This window comes from Oncorhynchus mykiss, chromosome 27, assembly GCF_013265735.2.
Source record: "Oncorhynchus mykiss isolate Arlee chromosome 27, USDA_OmykA_1.1, whole genome shotgun sequence".
Taxonomy (NCBI): domain Eukaryota; kingdom Metazoa; phylum Chordata; class Actinopteri; order Salmoniformes; family Salmonidae; genus Oncorhynchus; species Oncorhynchus mykiss.
In genome coordinates this window covers 14,842,665-14,860,832 of record NC_048591.1, presented here as the reverse complement: position 1 = coordinate 14,860,832, position 18,168 = coordinate 14,842,665, and the positions used below count along the sequence as shown (strand labels likewise).

Sequence of the window (18,168 nt, the reverse complement as noted above, 5' to 3'; positions counted from 1 at the left end):
CATTTTAAGTGGGAGAACTTGCACAATTGGTGGCTGACTAAATACTTTTTTGCCCCACTGTATTTAGCAGATGTTATTGCGGGTGTGGCGAAATGCTTGGGTTTCTAGCTCAGACAGTGCAGTAGTATCTTAACAATTCACAACAATACACACAAATCTAAAAGTTAAAGAATTGAAATAAGAAATATAAATATTAGGACGAGCAATGTCAGAATGGCATTGACTAAAATATAGCAGAATACAGAATATACATATGGAAAGAGTAAAGCAGTATGTAAACATTATTAAAGTGACTAGTGTTCCATTATTAAAGTGACCAGTGATTCCATGTCTATGTATATACGGCAGCAGCCTTTAAGGTGCAGTGTTGAGTAACCGGGTGGTAGCCGACTAGTGATGGTTATTTAACAGTCTGATGGCCTTGGGATAGAAGCTGTTATTCAGTCTCTCAGTCCCAGCTTTGATGCACCTGTACTGACCTCACCTTCTGGATGATAGCGGTGTGAACAGAGGGTGTGAACAGGCCGTGGCTCGGGTGGTTGATGTCCTTTGATCCTTTTTGTCTTCCTGTGACATCAGGTGCTGTAGGTATCCTGGAGGCAGTGGTGGAAAAAGTACCTACAGTGCCTTGCGAAAGTATTCGGCCCCCTTGAACTTTGCGACCTTTTGCCACATTTCAGGCTTCAAACATAAAGATATAAAACTGTATTTTTTTGTGAAGAATCATCAACAAGTGGGACACAATCATGAAGTGGAACGACATTTATTGGATATTTCAAACTTTTTTAACAAATCAAAAACTGAAAAATTGGGCGTGCAAAATTATTCAGCCCCCTTAAGTTAATACTTTGTAGCGCCACCTTTTGCTGCGATTACAGCTGTAAGTCGCTTGGGGTATGTCTCTATCAGTTTTGCACATCGAGAGACTGACATTTTTTCCCATTCCTCCTTGCAAAACAGCTCGAGCTCAGTGAGGTTGGATGGAGAGCATTTGTGAACAGCAGTTTTCAGTTCTTTCCACAGATTCTCGATTGGATTCAGGTCTGGACTTTGACTTGGCCATTCTAACACCTGGATATGTTTATTTTTGAACCATTCCATTGTAGATTTTGCTTTATGTTTTGGATCATTGTCTTGTTGGAAGACAAATCTCCATCCCAGTCTCAGGTCTTTTGCAGACTCCATCAGGTTTTCTTCCAGAATGGTCCTGTATTTGGCTCCATTCATCTTCCCATCAATTTTAACCATCTTCCCTGTCCCTGCTGAAGAAAAGCAGGCCCAAACCATGCTGCTGCCACCACCATGTTTGACAGTGGGGATGGTGTGTTCAGCTGTGTTGCTTTTACGCCAAACATAACGTTTTGCATTGTTGCCAAAAAGTTCAATTTTGGTTTCATCTGACCAGAGCACCTTCTTCCACATGTTTGGTGTGTCTCCCAGGTGGCTTGTGGCAAACTTTAAACTACACTTTTTATGGATATCTTTAAGAAATGGCTTTCTTGCCACTCTTCCATAAAGGCCAGATTTGTGCAATATACGACTTGATTGTTGTCCTATGGACAGAGTCTCCCACCTCAGCTGTAGATCTCTGCAGTTCATCCAGAGTGAACATGGGCCTCTTGGCTGCATCTCTGATCAGTCTTCTCCTTGTATGAGCTGAAAGTTTAGAGGGACGGCCAGGTCTTGGTAGATTTGCAGTGGTCTGATACTCTTTCCATTTCAATATTATCACTTGCACAGTGCTCCTTGGGATGTTTAAAGCTTGTGAAATCTTTTTGTATCCAAATCCGGCTTTAAACTTCTTCACAACAGTATCTCGGACCTGCCTGGTGTGTTCCTTGTTCTTCATGATGCTCTCTGCGCTTTTAACGGACCTCTGAGACTATCACAGTGCAGGTGCATTTATACGGAGACTTGATTACACACAGGTGGATTGTATTTATCATCATTAGTCATTTAGGTCAACATTGGATCATTCAGAGATCCTCGCTGAACTTCTGGAGAGTTTGCTGCACTGAAAGTAAAGGGGCTGAATAATTTTGCACGCCCAATTTTTCAGTTTTTGATTTGTTAAAAAAGTTTGAAATATCCAATAAATGTCGTTCCACTTCATGATTGTGTCCCACTTGTTGTTGATTCTTCACAAAAAAATACAGTTTTATATCTTTATGTTTGAAGCCTGAAATGTGGCAAAAGGTCGCAAAGTTCAAGGGGGCCGAATACTTTCGCAAGGCACTGTAATTGTCATACTTGAGTAAAAGTATAGATACCTTAATAGAAAGTTACTCAAGTAAAAGTAAAAGTCACCCAGTGAAATACTACTTGAGTAAAAGTCTAAAATTATTTGGTTCTACATATACTTAAGTATCAAAAGTAAATGTAATTTCTAAAATATACTTAAGTATCAAAAGTAAAAGTATGAATAATTTTAAATCCCTTCTTTTAGCAAAGCAGATGGCACCATTTTCTTGTTTTTAAAATGTATGGATAGCCAGGGGCACACTCCAACACTCACGACATAATTGACAATAGATGCATTTGTGGTTAGTGAGCCCGCCAGATCAGAGGCAGAAGGGGTGACCATGTGTTGTCTCGATAAGTGCATGAATTGGACCATTTTCCTGCCCTGCTAAGCCTTCAAAATGTAACGAGTACTTTTGGGTGTCAGGTAAATTGTATGGAGTAAAAATTACTTTGTTTTCTTCAGGAATGTAGTGAAGTAAAAGTTGTCAAATATAAATAGTAAAGTAAAGTACAGATACCCCAAAAAAACGACTTAAGTAGTAATTTAAAGTATTTTTACTTAAGTAATTTACACCACTGCCTGGAGGTTAGGCAGTGTGCCCCCGGTGACACGTTGGGCACACCGCACCACCCTCTGGCGAGCCCTGCGGTTGCTGGCGGTGCAGCTGTTATGATACAGTCAGACAGGGTGCTCTTAATTATGCATCTGTAAAAGTTTGTGAGGGTCTTAGGGGGCAAGCCAAATTTCTTCAGACTCCTGAGGCTGAAGAGGCGCTATTGCACCTTCTTCACCACACTATCTGTGTGGGTGGACCATTTCAGATTGTCAGTGATGTGTACGGCAAGGAACTTCTCCACTGTGGTCCCGTTGATGTGGATAGGGGCGTGCTCTCTCTGCTGTCTCCTGAAGACCACGATCAGCTCCTTTGTTTTGTTAACGTTAAGGTTATTTTCCTGGCAACACTCTGCCAGGGCCCTCACCTCCTCCCTGTAGACTGTCTCGTCATTGTTGGTAATCAGGCTTTCTACTGTTGTGTTGTCTGCAAACTTGATGATTGAGTTGGAGGCTTGCGTGGCCACACAGTCATGGGTGAACAGGGATAACAGGAGGGGGCTGAGCACGCACCCTTGTGGGGCCCCTATAGACTGCCAGTATATTAACGCTAACAATCATGATAAATACAGCTGCGAGCAGCAATCAACAGGGTTCACAGGATGTCAGAAATGACACAAGATCAGTCTCATAACAAAGCAAGCACTCTATCATGTAGGAACTGTCTTCCTTTATATGCAAATAGTGAAAGCATTACCACGTTTATCTCTCAATACCACAAGTATGACGCAAGTGAAGTCTAGAGCTGTAGGTTGGTTATCTTGGAATGCAGCAGGTAATCATACTTAATATATTGAGTTTATATATAAATATGAGTATTGGAACTCTGCTGGGTTTGTCATACTCATACTCAACAGTTTCCCGTGTGTATCAAGAATGATCCACCACCCAAAGGACATCCGGCCAACTTGACACAACTGTGGGAAGCATTGGAGTCAACATGGGCCAGCATCCCAGTGGATTGCTTTCGACACCTTGGAGAGTCCATGCACTGACGAATTGAGGCTGTTCTGAGGGCAAAAGGAGGAAGTACAACTCAGTATTAGTAAGGGGTTGTTAATGTTTTGTACTCATTGTATATGCTGATTGTGTGCGCAGGCAGCAGAACTTCCAGTTTCTTATTTTCCAAAATAAAAGATCCACTTTTCAATACATTCATACCACATAATAGGGCAACATTATCTGATTATACTGATCTACTAATCACGATATTTCAAATTGTTCGTATGCATAATTAAAATGAACATTATTTTGCATGAGACAAAGTCCACTTGATCAATAGTTATTGGGAGTTTGTGCATGTGTGTTTTTAAAGTCGGAAGTTTACATACACTTAGGTTGGAGTCATTAAACTCGCTCACAGAGGATCTCTAGAACAGAGAGCAGGCCACAAGTCAAAAGCAGCTGCCTGTTTTTTCCATTGAGGTTGGAACAATTCTGAGCTGAATGTAGCTGAACTCACACAACTGTGGCTTCTCTATGTGTGATTGGGTTATGCACCTAACATATTCAGTTACAGAGATCTGATCGCTGCACCTCCTCTGATTCAGAGTTTGATACACACTTGGTACATGGGCCACATTTGATTTGATATTATTTATAAGAGTTCATAATATATGTTTATGTGCCATAATAGCTATTGAGACTGCACATTTGAAATACCATAGCCCTGTTCATCCATCAGTTGTTTGCTAAAGTCCATGTAGACTAGGCCCTCATAGACCTGCAATGAAAAGAAGACACCATTTTAGTCCTTTCCAGGACAATTACAACAACTACAGTAACCATGCCAGCATAGTACAGCTTGGCTTGGCTCAGCTCAGTAGTGTGAAAAGGGGAGCGTTGTCTTTTTATTGCTGACCTGAACAACTCTGTCCTGAAGACCAGCAGTGAGGAAGAGTTCATCCGTCTCTTCGTCACTGCCGGTCTTGGCCCTGATGGGTTTGGAAAGGTCCTAGGGCTAACAACGGAACAAAACAACTTAAAACACAGGTTGATCATTTGGCACATGAGTAGAGTGAACTCCAGAGTAACATGTTATTCTTCTTAAACTTTCTGAGATGTTGTAGAATTTCAGACTCTTCAGAGTGCCAGACACTATTGCACTGTTAAAGAAGAGAATGTTATAAAATGTTATAAAAAATAGTATGTAATTATTAACACAAAGGGAGTTTGAGATAGAAAAGATAATACCAAAAAAAGTACAAAAATCAAGAAGTATATGATGATTACTATGTCGTTAATCTATAAAATATAGAAGAAAAATTTAAAACAGTATTCTCTCAAGGACTTTCACAGGATACACTGTCATGAACTAGGCTCATGAGACATTTAGAAGTGACATTCTTCAAGAATGAATGGGTATCATTAATTCAAATGAACAAAAATACCTAATAAATATCACAGAGTGGGCCTTTAAGTAGAGAGACTGTAGTGAAGACACTTACCACCAGGCAAGGAATGTTGGTATCATATTTGAGAGTGAAGTTCTGCTTTGTCAAAGCAGTGTTAGTTGCTAACTGATTTCATAGACAGTACTAACGATACAGTAATAACCTGGGTTGGGGTCAATCCAGTTCTCAATTCAGAAAGTGAATTGAAATTCAAATCATGACTAGAAAATCCTTCTTTAAAACAACAGGCAATTATTAATACATTTCACTTCCAGAAGTCACTGAATTGAAAACTGAACCCAAACATTGCCGTTTTCACAGTCCTTACTGACCCAGAACCTGCTGAAGGTCCTGTCTGGGCTTGTGGCTGCAGGATTATGAAATCTGAGAGGTAAGGCAGTGTGGCTTTGTAAAGGCAGTAGAACACCACACTGGCCAGACGCAATGCTGTCACTCCCTCCTGTGACTTCTCAAGGAAGCGAGTTATCCTAAAATACACAGAGATACCTAGGCTTTTAGGCTTTTCTGTTGGTGGCAAATGACCCATACAGTCATCAAATGTGAGTACTGTTATCAACAATATATTGGTATCAAGATGGATAGATTTTTCCTGTTGCCTACCAGTGGGTCTCAGAGCATACCCCCACTATACCCCTTGAGCTGCTCTTCTCTCCCTCCTCTTGCTCATAGTATATGGCCAGCTCTCCATGCTAAGTCAAAGAGAGAGATACTAACATGTAAACAAGGCCAAAAAAAAACTACCCCACTATGAATTTGGTTACAGTTTCTCAGAGGTGAGGTATATGTTGTTATTCACCAGAAGGAGCACATATGATATCTTACCTTGGAGCTGAAGAAGCGGACAACCTGAGTAATATCAAAGTTCTGGTCTGCACAAAACATATCCCGTGCAATCTGTGAGTTATCAGCCCCTGCTCATAGCCGGCCCTCGAGGGTGGCGCTGACGTCATTCGCTACATTCTCCATAGGGAAGTTATTAGCAGTTGCCCAGCACTCATAGTGCTTATACCTGGAATGGGGGACACGTGTCAATACTGTTACTACATGTTACTGTACTTAATAGTCTGCATTTGTGACCAGATAGACCTCACTGCACAACTGCTGCCTGGAGAGAAATGAATATTCCAAAGTTAAAGGAATTCAATAATGTATTTATGTATAAGGGACTGAGTATAAGACATGTAGTACAGCAAAACTGTAAGGGCAGTCGACAGTCATTAACTTGACTGATAACTCATTTGTTCACGTCTCCCACCAGGAATCCAGGATTTTATTTTCTCCTATCCTAGACAACAATGCATGTGGTACCCCAGTCTGCTGTCCATACAAACATGACATAATTCTAGAAAAATGACAAATATTGAAGTAAAGGGATGTGGGTTTGTCAGTTGTGGGACACCTTTACTCTTCTTAAAATAATATTCCCCCAAAATATGTTGATACTTGAATATATTTCAACAGGCCTTTAGCATAGTGACCAGTTAGTTATCGCTCTCTCGCTCACACCTCAACCTGCCCTAGTCATGAAGGTGAATAGGGAGAGACTTACGTAACACTCCGAGACTGACTGAACGCTGTCATTGAACATACCCTTTTCTTCCTGAGAAAACTAAACTACATCTTTGCATTATTCTGGTAGTTTGCCTACCTTGTGCGGCGGTAAGTCTGATTTGGTATTATTTAAGTGCAGTTTGTTTGTGTGCATTGACCTGCTTGTGTTGTGAAATTAACCAACCACGTATGCGAACTCTGCACCAAAACCTCGCCTGCTCACATAAACAACTTACCTTCATCTGAATTTATAGAACAGTGCTGTGGCCAGCTACCAATAAAATGCATAGAATTTTCTTGGCCCTAGTCTTATTCGCTTGTAAACGACATCAAATACATTGGTTTATGCGATACAGTACAATAAACAGCTAAATTGTGAACCCATACAATTTCACGTCGAAATGTGACTGCGACACTGTAGCCTAATTCTTAAAGGGCCAGTCTCCGAATGATGACCCCCTGCCGACGAGTTCCCATAAATTACATGCATTCAGGAAACAGTAAAGTTAGAAAATGTAGTTCATACGTCCATGTTACTTGTATATTTGTTTAATTAAAAATGCTAAATGACAATCATACATTATGTACTAGGTTAGCTAATGATGAAATGAAAACTCAGAATGATACAACTGATGTTCATAGTGGATTCAATAAGCAAACAGAACAGAAAGCTCTCAATCCCATTACGTTTTTCACTCAATTGTGAAGTTCCATCATCATTTACCAATGCAAAGATCCTTTATTACAATATGTATATCATTGTAATACATATTCCACTGACAACTTTAGAAAAACAAAGTGCTGAGCCATTTCTGGAAGTGGGGACATCTGATACTAGATGTATCAAATGTAAATATATTTTGAGACTTACACTAAGAGTTACTAAATATACTTGATACAATGAAGCGCAATTGTGTCAAAGGTAAAAAAGCTAAACAATTGTATGTACATGACAGCTGAATAGCTGCGGGAAAAATCTTTACTTATAAGAGCTAAGATGGTTTTCCGTATGTAAAATGTGACCATTTAATGACCTATCTGCAAACTCCTTCAGACTGATTTTATAGTGAAGTGAGAATTTTCTTCTGGTTTGAGGTCAAAAGTTCTGTCACAAGGTAATTATACCATTCCTCCACTGAGATATTCAAATTCTATGATCTAACATCCTTCTTCTCCCCTGACTACCCATCACTGAGCGTCTGCCGTTGCTGTTCCAACAATGCCATTCTGTCGCATCTGGTTCCTCAGAATCTGGTTCTTGGATTTCCAGTCTTCTACCTGTGCAAAATTGGAGGGAAAAAGCAGCTCAATCAAAGCCTATTATTACAGCTGATGCATGGATTTGTGAAAAACTATCCTATGGTTTGGTATTTTGTTTGCAAGTTACATTTTCAGCATGTTTGAGGGGTACAGTTTGAGCACAGCGAGGTGCAGACCCCCTAACCTTGATCACTTTATAAGTAGTTAATACGTTGTTGTTTGGATGCACAGTGATTCGTAGATCAGTGATGTTGCGCAGTCTGACTACAATGCTGTCAAATCTCCAACACACATTTTTTTCTGTGGTTGTGTGAGATTGCATACAATTAGTGTTGCAGTAAGTAGGTGAACAGGATTGATGATAGAACAAAAATCTCTCACTCACTAATCCTACAGCCTAATCAGCAAAATCCAAACCTGAACCGATTACAAAGCGTGAATGAATCATAGTAGGCTGCATTTACACAGGCAGCCCAATTCTGATCCCACTTATTGGTCTTTAGACCAATCCGATCAGCTCAGAATTGGGCTGCCTGCGTAAACACAGCCATAGGGTCTTACCTCCTGCCTCAGTAGTTGGTTGTCCATTCTGAGCCTTTCCAGGGTGCTTAGGTCATCCCCTAGTCTAAGGTTGTTCTGCCGAAGCTCCTGGATATAGTCACAGGCTTTGGAGAGGATCCCACCTTTACTCTGGACCAAAACAGAAGGACCGTGTCACCCTCTCCCATTTAGGGCCAGGATGTTTTTCCTGAGAATGTGTTCTGACATGGAAAAACTCTAGGTCCTCATTTTTATAGCTAAATTCTTTCTAGTCAGTTGACATGTTCAGGAAAAACTCCTGGCCATACCCATGAGACTAGAGTGTGGCCCATTTTATGGTGATACTGACCTCATTACTGATACTGACCTGCCCTGACTTGGTAGGGTCAATGTTGCAGTCTGGGATGGTCTTTGAGAGCGTGACAATCCAGTTGTTGATCTTGTCCCTGCGTCTACGTTCAACTTGGAGACAAATTACACAATAACACATTTGAGTAGGCAAGCAGGGCAACATATGATTCTGAGCTCAACGTGACATGCAAACCCAACTAGCATTTAATAGACATTTCATATGAAGTAATTTATGATGGCTATCTAGGTCTCACCCTCGTTGTGCTGGGCTCGCCTTTTGTCATCTCTAGAAGTGCGTGGGACCTCTGATTTTCTGCAAGACACAATCAGTATAGACATGAATAAACAGATATTACCATGGAAACCATTGTCATACACAGTATACATACCTATGTGCAGCCAAAACAGTAACAAGGCTAAGTAATTAAGACCCAACACAAAAAGAAACATGAATGTGCACGGGACAGTGTGACTAACTAGTATGGTAACTGTGATGATTCTCCTGGCTTCTCCAGTCCAGTACCTACTGTACTGATCAAAATGGCAGCTTACGTGTTGTAAGGTTGTGTGCGAGGTGCAATGGACCTCTGGTTGGCTCCCGTCAGCACTTCCTGGGGGGACATCATCACATACAACTGCCCTGAAACAAAGAACAAAGAAGTCCCTTGCTTCCTTCAATCCAAATTGTCCATATAAATGTATCAATATCAAATGTCAATCAAAATGGAAAGCCAATTGGAAATAAATGCATAACCTGATGGAGCATAGAAATGGGATCTATTCATTCTATGTGATTGAGTCTCCTTAATCTCCTCACCAGTGGGAGTGCTCTGACTTAGATGTGTATCAGATGCCTGCACCACGCTGGTTACCATGGTGCCTGGTGAAGTATCAGCGATGGTGGCAGGGTAGTAGGTGTAATGCGTCTCAGTGCCGTCCCCTTCCAACCCCTCGGACTGAGAGAACACAGCCTACAGTAAGAGGACACCTTTGTCAGTGTTGAATAACAATCAGAACTGTATACAGTAAGGAGTAGAAGTAGAGGAATAGAGTAGATCATCTGTATTATCCCAGATGAAAAACAATGCTGTTTGATTTACAGAATCTGATTGAATACTACTAGCCTGGTGGACAAAACTGGTTAAAATGTATGTAATTACAACCAGAAACAGGTTGAAATTACTAATTTTGGCATAATTTCAAACCAGTGTTTCCCGCTGGGAGAGCCCCAAGTCCTGCTCGTATAAATTCTCACCTGGGTCATAGGCTGTGTGGCTGCAGGGAATCCAGTGAGCACACTGACCGCTGTGGCTCCATCACTTTGAGCCTCCAACTGTCCATCAGACACTTGGATGACTCTGTATGTCACCTTCAGAAAAAGAAAACACACAGGTTTGCTGGGCGAAACATCAAATCGGTCATTAGTAATGACAGAAGACTGAGCCTCAGAAAACTGTGGATGGGCATTGGCTGGGCTCAGAGCTCTAGCTCAGAGACTTCAGCTAGATCTAGTGAGCCCTGTTGAGTATGCTCTCCCTAACTGTACCTGCCCAGCGGGAGGGTAGTACAGCTCCCCTACCTGCCCCCCAGCTCCCTCCGTCTTGAATAGATACTTTATGGGATGCTCTGAGGAGAAGGTGGCAGCAGACTGAATGGTGGCGATGGCAGCTGATGGGTCATCAGCTGTAGCCACTGCACCTGAAAGAGCAAACAACTCTATAATATAAGCAAGAAAATACCATGGGTGTCTTCTGATGTTTTGAGGGGCATTATTTCCTTTCCACATGACGTTCGTTACCTTCTTCAATGACATGTGCACTTTCATCCGGGTCTGGACTTTTCTGTTGACTACATAACAAAATGAGAAGAACAATGATAACACAGTAACACACCGCTCTTTCAACTTGTACTAGAATATTATCTTTATGTACATATTATTTATCCCTTTACACTTGTGTGTATTAGGTAGTAGTTGTGGAATTGTTTGGTTAGATTACTCGTTGGTTACTACTGCATTGTCGGAACTAGGAGCACAAGCATTTCGCTACACTTGCATTAACATCTGCTAACCATGTGTATGTGACAAATAAAATAGATTTGATCATCCAGCCCAACACTCAAATGTATTACAACAAATCATGTGGAAGTAAGTAGCTTTGGTTAAAAATTGATAATGGTTAAATAAATGTATTTTTAGCTCACCCCTTCATTTTCACAGTGTCAACTGGAAAGAGAATCTCCTTCATTCACCCGGGAGATAAACAGGCTTGAGGAAAATGGACAAGTTGGTTATTTTTTTGGGAAAACAAACTAGGCTACAGAAACCCAATCACAACCCTAAAACCTCTGATATCCAAACATTGATACAGGCTCTGCGTGTACTCAACTAGAATCTAGAAAGCCTTCAAGGAAATATACTGTGTGTTTAATTGAAGTGATAACAGTACTCTTTGCCCCTTCAGTAGTTAGTCAACGTTACACACTACAATGTAGCCGTGAGCGTAGAACCTCATTCAACAAATAACTAGCGAACATTACCCAGTAACTTTAGCAGATGTATTATATTGCTGAAGACGTCATGCAAACAGCTGCAACGAAATATAAAAATTCTAAATACCGAATCCAGCTTTCTAAAGTAGTAAGTTAACTAACCAACACACATACCGATGTTTACTTGTATAAATGACGAATATGTAGCTAGCATTAGCATAAAGCTGCATTATTCCAGCGGTTCCTTCAAGCTGCGACGGGTCACAAAGCATCTTTGCTATAGCTAATGTTATGATTTAACGTAAACTAGCTATTTAGCCAGTAATAAAGCCAAGCAAATGTCCAATATTCGGTATTTGTACAACACTGCTTAAAACATCGAAGAAAATAGCTACATACAAGAACGGAAAATTGTAGCTACTTACCGTGCAATTGGCCCCTCCCCAGTTGTTTGTCAACATTACTGGCTGTCTGCGCCAATGACTGAATGGTCTGCGCATGTACCAACTTTTCGGTGCGCTTAATTTACACCGTCTGGCGCGCTCAATAGCAGATTTGGCCTGTTTATCATTCCACTGCTCAGCGAAATTGCGCCGGGTAAGAAATCAAACGGATCTAGATTTGTGGCCATCTTTACCGGGCTTCATCAACTGTGCAGATCTAGGATCAGCATTTTAACCACATCACTGGTATAAATCAAGAGATACAATATTTAACCGATCCTGAAAAGGGGACCGTGGGCAAGTACTGTTCACTGTTTCACTACTTTGTAGGTCTATCAGGCAGACAATTATGTGAAAGTTAATCTAAATTCCCAAATGAATGATGCTTGCATGCACCGTAACTCTGCCTTCTTTCGTTGTAGTCTCTATTTTCCTGCTCAATACCCAAGGAATTGCTATAGTGAGGAAAAAGTGACTGGCTGGAGAGCGCCCGAGGTTCCAACCCATTTACAGAGTTATGGAAGATGGAACGCCGTTTGGGTCTTTACGTGTCAAACAATATACACGTCAAATAACACTATTCTATAATAGAATGTCGTGTGTGATGAATTTGCACGTGCAAGCCAAGCGCCACCACTACTATCAGCACTGTCAAAGCTGTACAACAAAAGTCTGCAAACAAGCACACACTGGCCACGAACGATGTGTTTACAGTACCGCATTGGCAATAAAGGCATTACTTGTTCGACCGCAACTTCTGGGGTACCTACAGTGCCTTGCGAAAGTATTCGCCCCCCTTGAACTTTGCGACCTTTTGCCACATTTCAGGCTTCAAACATAAAGATATAAAACTGTATTTTTTTGTGAAGAATCAACAACAAGTGGGACACAATCATGAAGTGGAACGACATTTATTGGATATTTCAAACTTTTTTAACAAATCAAAAACTGAAAAATTGGGTGTGCAAAATTATTCAGCCCCTTTACTTTCAGTGCAGCAAACTCTCTCCAAAAGTTCAGTGAGGATCTCTGAATGATCCAATGTTGACCTAAATGACTAATGATGATAAATACAATCCACCTGTGTGTAATCAAGTCTCCGTATAAATGCACCTGCACTGTGATTGTCTCAGAGGTCCGTTAAAAGCGCAGAGAGCATCATGAAGAACAAGGAACACACCAGGCAGGTCCGAGATACTGTTGTGAAGAAGTTTAAAGCCGGATTTGGATACAAAAAGATTTCCCAAGCTTTAAACATCCCAAGGAGCACTGTGCAAACGATAATATTGAAATGGAAGGAGTGTCACACCACTGCAAATCTACCAAGACCTGGCCGTCCCTCTAAACTTTCAGCTCATACAAGGAGAAGACTGATCAGAGATGCAGCCAAGAGGCCCATGATCACTCTGGATGAACTGCAGAGATCTACAGCTGAGGTGGGAGACTCTGTCCATAGGACAACAATCAGTCGTATATTGCACAAATATGGCCTTTATGGAAGAGTGGCAAGAAGAAAGCCATTTCTTAAAGATATCCATAAAAGTGTTGTTTAAAGTTTGCCACAAGCCACATGGGAGACACACCAAACATGTGGAAGAAGGTGCTCTGGTCAGATGAAACCAAAATTGAACTTTTTGGCAACAATGCAAAACGTTATGTTTGGCGTAAAAGCAACACAGCTGAACACACCATCCCCACTGTCAAACATGGTGGTGGCAGCATCATGGTTTGGGCCTGCTTTTCTTCAGCAGGGACAGGGAAGATGGTTAAAATTGATGGGAAGATGGATGGAGCCAAATACAGGACCATTCTGGAGGAAAACCTGATGGAGTCTGCAAAAGACCTGAGACTGGGACGGAGATTTGTCTTCCAACAAGACAATGATCCAAAACATAAAGCAAAATCTACAATGGAATGGTTCAAAAATAAACATATCCAGGTGTTAGAATGGCCAAGTCAAAGTCCAGACCTGAATCCAATCGAGAATCTGTGGAAAGAACTGAAAACTGCTGTTCACAAATGCTCTCCATCCAACCTCACTGAGCTCAAGCTGTTTTGCAAGGAGGAATGGGAAACAATTTCAGTCTCTCGATGTGCAAAACTGATAGAGACATACCCCAAGCAACTTACAGCTGTAATCGCAGCAAAAGGTGGCGCTACAAAGTATTAACTTAAGGGGGCTGAATAATTTTGCACGCCCAATTTTTCAGTTTTTGATTTGTTAAAATAGTTTGAAATATCCAATAAATGTCGTTCCACTTCATGATTGTGTCCCACTTGTTGTTGATTCTTCACAAAAAAATACAGTTTTATATCTTTATGTTTGAAGCCTGAAATGTGGCAAAAGGTCGCAAAGTTCAAGGGGGCCGAATACTTTCGCAAGGTACTGTAGCTTTAGCTTGGTGCCTAGCTAGCACCAGCCTGGAAACAATGACCAGTAGAAACTGCTCCTTATTGTGGCTAGCTTCACGTAGATGGTTTTAGGGTTATTTTAGATGATGACACCTAGCTATATAGTCATTATTCTTAACAATTATTTAGGAATCCAAGGTAGCCACTTGTTATTCGCCTATTGAAACTGAGCATCAGTTCATGAAAATAAATAGCTAGCCAGCTACTTAACCCTGTAGCACAAAGCTAACGCTACAAGCAGCCAGTTAGTTTCAACCTTGCTAGTGAGGCTCGACCGGACCGGGTTATGTGTTGTGAAGCTAGAAACAATAGGCACAACAGTGGAATTTGCGGTTGCCATATTTAGACTAAACGTTAAACAAGGTTGGAATACAGTGAAATAAGTATGCCCCCCATGCAATTCAAAAGTCTAACACATCCAGTGTGATTTCAACAGATTTTTGTCAAATTAACAAATTATTGTCTTTTGTTGATTTTATATAACAACATTCCAACCTCGTTTAGCATGATCTATTCAATTACGGCATAATTCTACATTTTGAATGCATTTGCATTACTGTCAATGTCATACTCTTATTGTGGCTAATCCTTATTGTGGCTAGCTTCACGTAGATAGGTTTTAGGGTTATTTTAGATGATGACACCTAGCTATATAGTTAGCTACCTAACTATAGCTACTGAAACAGATTATGACGTTTTGCTATGTTTTTTGGGAAGAACATTGTTTGCATCCATCAGCTAGCTAGCTTTTTTTTAATGACCAGCACTGTAGGTGCGCTAGACAACTGTACCAGCATCATTGCATACCTATCGACGAATCGTTGTGACATTTTAAATATGAGTGATAGTGTAATCAATGTGTAATAACTAAGGAAAAAATTAATGAATGCGTTAAATTATTATGTGACTGCAGTCATATTAAGGTCAACAAGCTTATTTGACTGGTCAATTTTTCAGTTTTTGATTTGTTAAAAAAGTTTGAAATATCCAATAAATGTCGTTCCACTTCATGATTGTGTCCCACTTGTTGTTGATTCTTCACAAAAAAATACAGTTTTATATCTTTATGTTTGAAGCCTGAAATGTGGCAAAAGGTCGCAAAGTTCAAGGGGGCCGAATACTTTCGCAAGGCACTGTAGTTGCATGCCAGCAAAGCCACTACACAACACTAAACAGTACATTATTTGGACTATAACGTTGACAAATGGTGCCCAGAAACTGTTAGAGCCTACATAAAGCTGTCCTAACAGTTGAGTCCCAATAGTAGTCCCCAACATCTTAGCACTGCTACACCTGGCTATCAGCAGAGCTTTGTCTGGCAGATAAACAGTTAATTTAGCCTCATTTACTGCTTTAAAAACAGCTGATATGGCTGACTTGCTTTAAGAAATATGATTTCTACTGACAATTACAAACTATGGCATAAAGGGACGATGAGTGGATAAGAGACCATCCTGTAATTTCGATTAAGACCATAATCAGCGAGCTAGGACGGACATAGTCAATATAACTACTTGTTTAGCACTTTTGAAATGTACAGCGACAGATTTCAGAACATGGGCCGTTCTTACAGTATCCTCCCTGTACACCAAATCAGAACTGTAGGATAAATAAAGGCAGACAATGAAAGCTATTACAATATTCAATGATGACATTTCTCTGAAACAGACTATAGGCTACATGTGCACCACCAAGTCAGAACAGTAGGCTAATTTAAGAGGGAAAAAATTACTAAATCTGTAGGGTGAGGCACATGGGTTACTAACAGCTTACTACACAACATACACTTAGTATTACTTTCTTTGCCACATTATACATATCTCCCTGGCATATTGGAAAACTTGGAAAAAATATGGTTGAACCATGACGTTAGTGATCTTCAGGTCGGAGCTTTAGATAGAGGCCCAAGTTCCCGACTTGGCATTCCGAGTTGGATGACAGTTCAAAACGTATTTTCCCAGTCAGAGTGCATTTTTTGCAGAGTTCCCATTTGTCTTGAACTTACTGAAGTTGGACATTTCCCAGTTCCGAGTTTCCAGTTATTTTGAAAGCGGCAGAAGTCATGCTAGATTGACAGCATGGCCAATGTTGAATGTTTATCCTTTTAAACGTGGAAAAGAGACCCTTAAACCCAGACTTGGACCACGCATTCACTCCACTGAATAGCAGGCTAGTGTTGCTTTGCAATGCTTGCAGTTAGCCACTAATTCCATCCAAACCACTTAGTGTTGAATTTGCGATTTCCGACTTGTTGTGTAATGTTTATGTCAAATGGCCGATGAGCACCGATACGTCTTATCTATAATTTATCTTCATATGACAAGGATTTGCCAGTAGATTGTCAACTTGATTCATGATGATGACTGCTAGCTTGCTAGCTAAAATGTTGAAAGTATGATGTTGACATGATCAGTCCAGTCAAATCTACTGATATAACGTGATTTGATGTCATTTTATCTGTGGCCAATGACCTTGAGCCTTCTTGGATGGGCACTTACAATGTAACTTTGTAACTTTGAATTTTCGAGCTCTCCCCTTAGATTTTTGCTGTTATGTGGTTTCCCCATTAGTGACAGAACACTAAGCCAATCACGGCGCAACTAGAGAACATTACCAACCCCTACTCTCCGTATTTTCCGCTGGCTGCCCCACCACCACAGAAAGCACTGAGCTAGGCTGCATTTGTTTTTATTCACCTAATTTCATCAAACTTTTAGGGCTGCATTGCAACTTTCCCCAGTCATATTTGCCTTTTGACATTACAACAGGACCCCGTTCTCTGTGGTGAGGATGTCACAATTAAAGGACCGGGGACATGCTGGGTACTCGCAATTCAACCTGAAGCTGTTGTCTTCATTGATACAGGCAGTACATTTTCCAAAATCCCATTTCTTTGCTGAACAGGTGACTGAAATTACAAGACAAACGAAAGCTTATAATATCGCTTCATTTGGTTTTAACAACAACTCCATGTATTGATACAGTAAAATGTTAAAGGGACATTTCACTCATAAATTAAAGTTTGTCAGATATAGTACATATGTCAACACCCCAGCCATCTGTTCTGTGTATCAATATATATGCCTCAATCCCAAATGAATGGAAAAGATGAACACCATCTAATTCCATGGTTTTATTCAGTGCCTATATATTTTCCATTCATTTATGGTGGAGGTATATATCTGGATCTACACTCAACCATTGTCGAGGGACGTGGTTTTATCTTGACATTAGACTACTTTGGAGGTCTGAAAACGTCTGACAATCGTTGATTTGAAAGTGTAATGTCTCTTTAAGTGAATGTACCATAAATAGTCCATCACGTTACTTGTGATAATGTGCATTTGAAAGCCTGACATTTCTAATATCACCCACCCTCACAGGTATAAATGTGATGCAAAGAGATAAAGTATGTATGTATCTGTAACGGATGTGAAACGGCTAGCTTAGTTAGCGTGGGCGCTAAATAGCGTTTCAATCAGTGACGTCACTTGCTCTGAGACCTTGAAGTAGTAGTTCCCCTTGCTCTGCAAGGGCCGCGGCTTTTGTGGAGCGATGGGTAACGACGCTTCGTAGGGGTCAGTTGTTGATGTGTGCAGAAGGTCCCTGGTTCGCGCCCTGGTATGGGCGAGGGGACGGTTTAAAATTATACTGTTACATATCTTTATATGAAATAATGTATTTTCATGAATTTAAGAAAAACATGACACAAAGTCCAACATGCATCTAGTGAGGTAATTAAATCAGTGGACAGATTGGGTTAGAGGGATTTTCCTGATTTATGAGCTTTTTGTGTGTACAGCCCTGGTCTGGAGCTTGCTAGCTTACTCACCCAGAAACAGGAAGACCA

At 40.7% G+C, this 18,168-nt stretch overlaps 1 protein-coding gene across 5 annotated transcripts; it reads right to left on the bottom strand.

Annotated features, from left to right (window-relative positions):
* Window positions 1-7,508: 7,508 nt before the first annotated feature.
* LOC110507171 (upstream stimulatory factor 1) lies at window positions 7,509-12,028 on the bottom strand. 5 transcript variants are annotated; one of them, XM_021587062.2, is made up of 11 exons: window positions 11,889-12,028; window positions 11,176-11,239; window positions 10,772-10,821; window positions 10,520-10,671; window positions 10,229-10,342; window positions 9,791-9,944; window positions 9,526-9,613; window positions 9,228-9,286; window positions 8,972-9,084; window positions 8,644-8,772; window positions 7,509-8,100 (listed from the first exon to the last, which is right to left on the bottom strand). In XM_021587062.2, exons 2-11 carry the CDS (start codon window positions 11,217-11,219, stop codon window positions 8,011-8,013), a joined length of 993 nt encoding a protein of 330 aa, XP_021442737.1. In that variant the 5' UTR covers window positions 11,220-11,239; window positions 11,889-12,028; the 3' UTR covers window positions 7,509-8,010. The 5 variants fall into 5 exon arrangements, with proteins under 5 accessions (XP_021442737.1, XP_021442739.1, XP_021442740.1 ...); XM_021587064.2 differs by having other exon boundaries at window positions 8,990-9,084; XM_021587065.2 differs by having other exon boundaries at window positions 10,553-10,671; window positions 11,889-12,025.
* Between the last annotated feature and the right edge of the window lie 6,140 nt (window positions 12,029-18,168).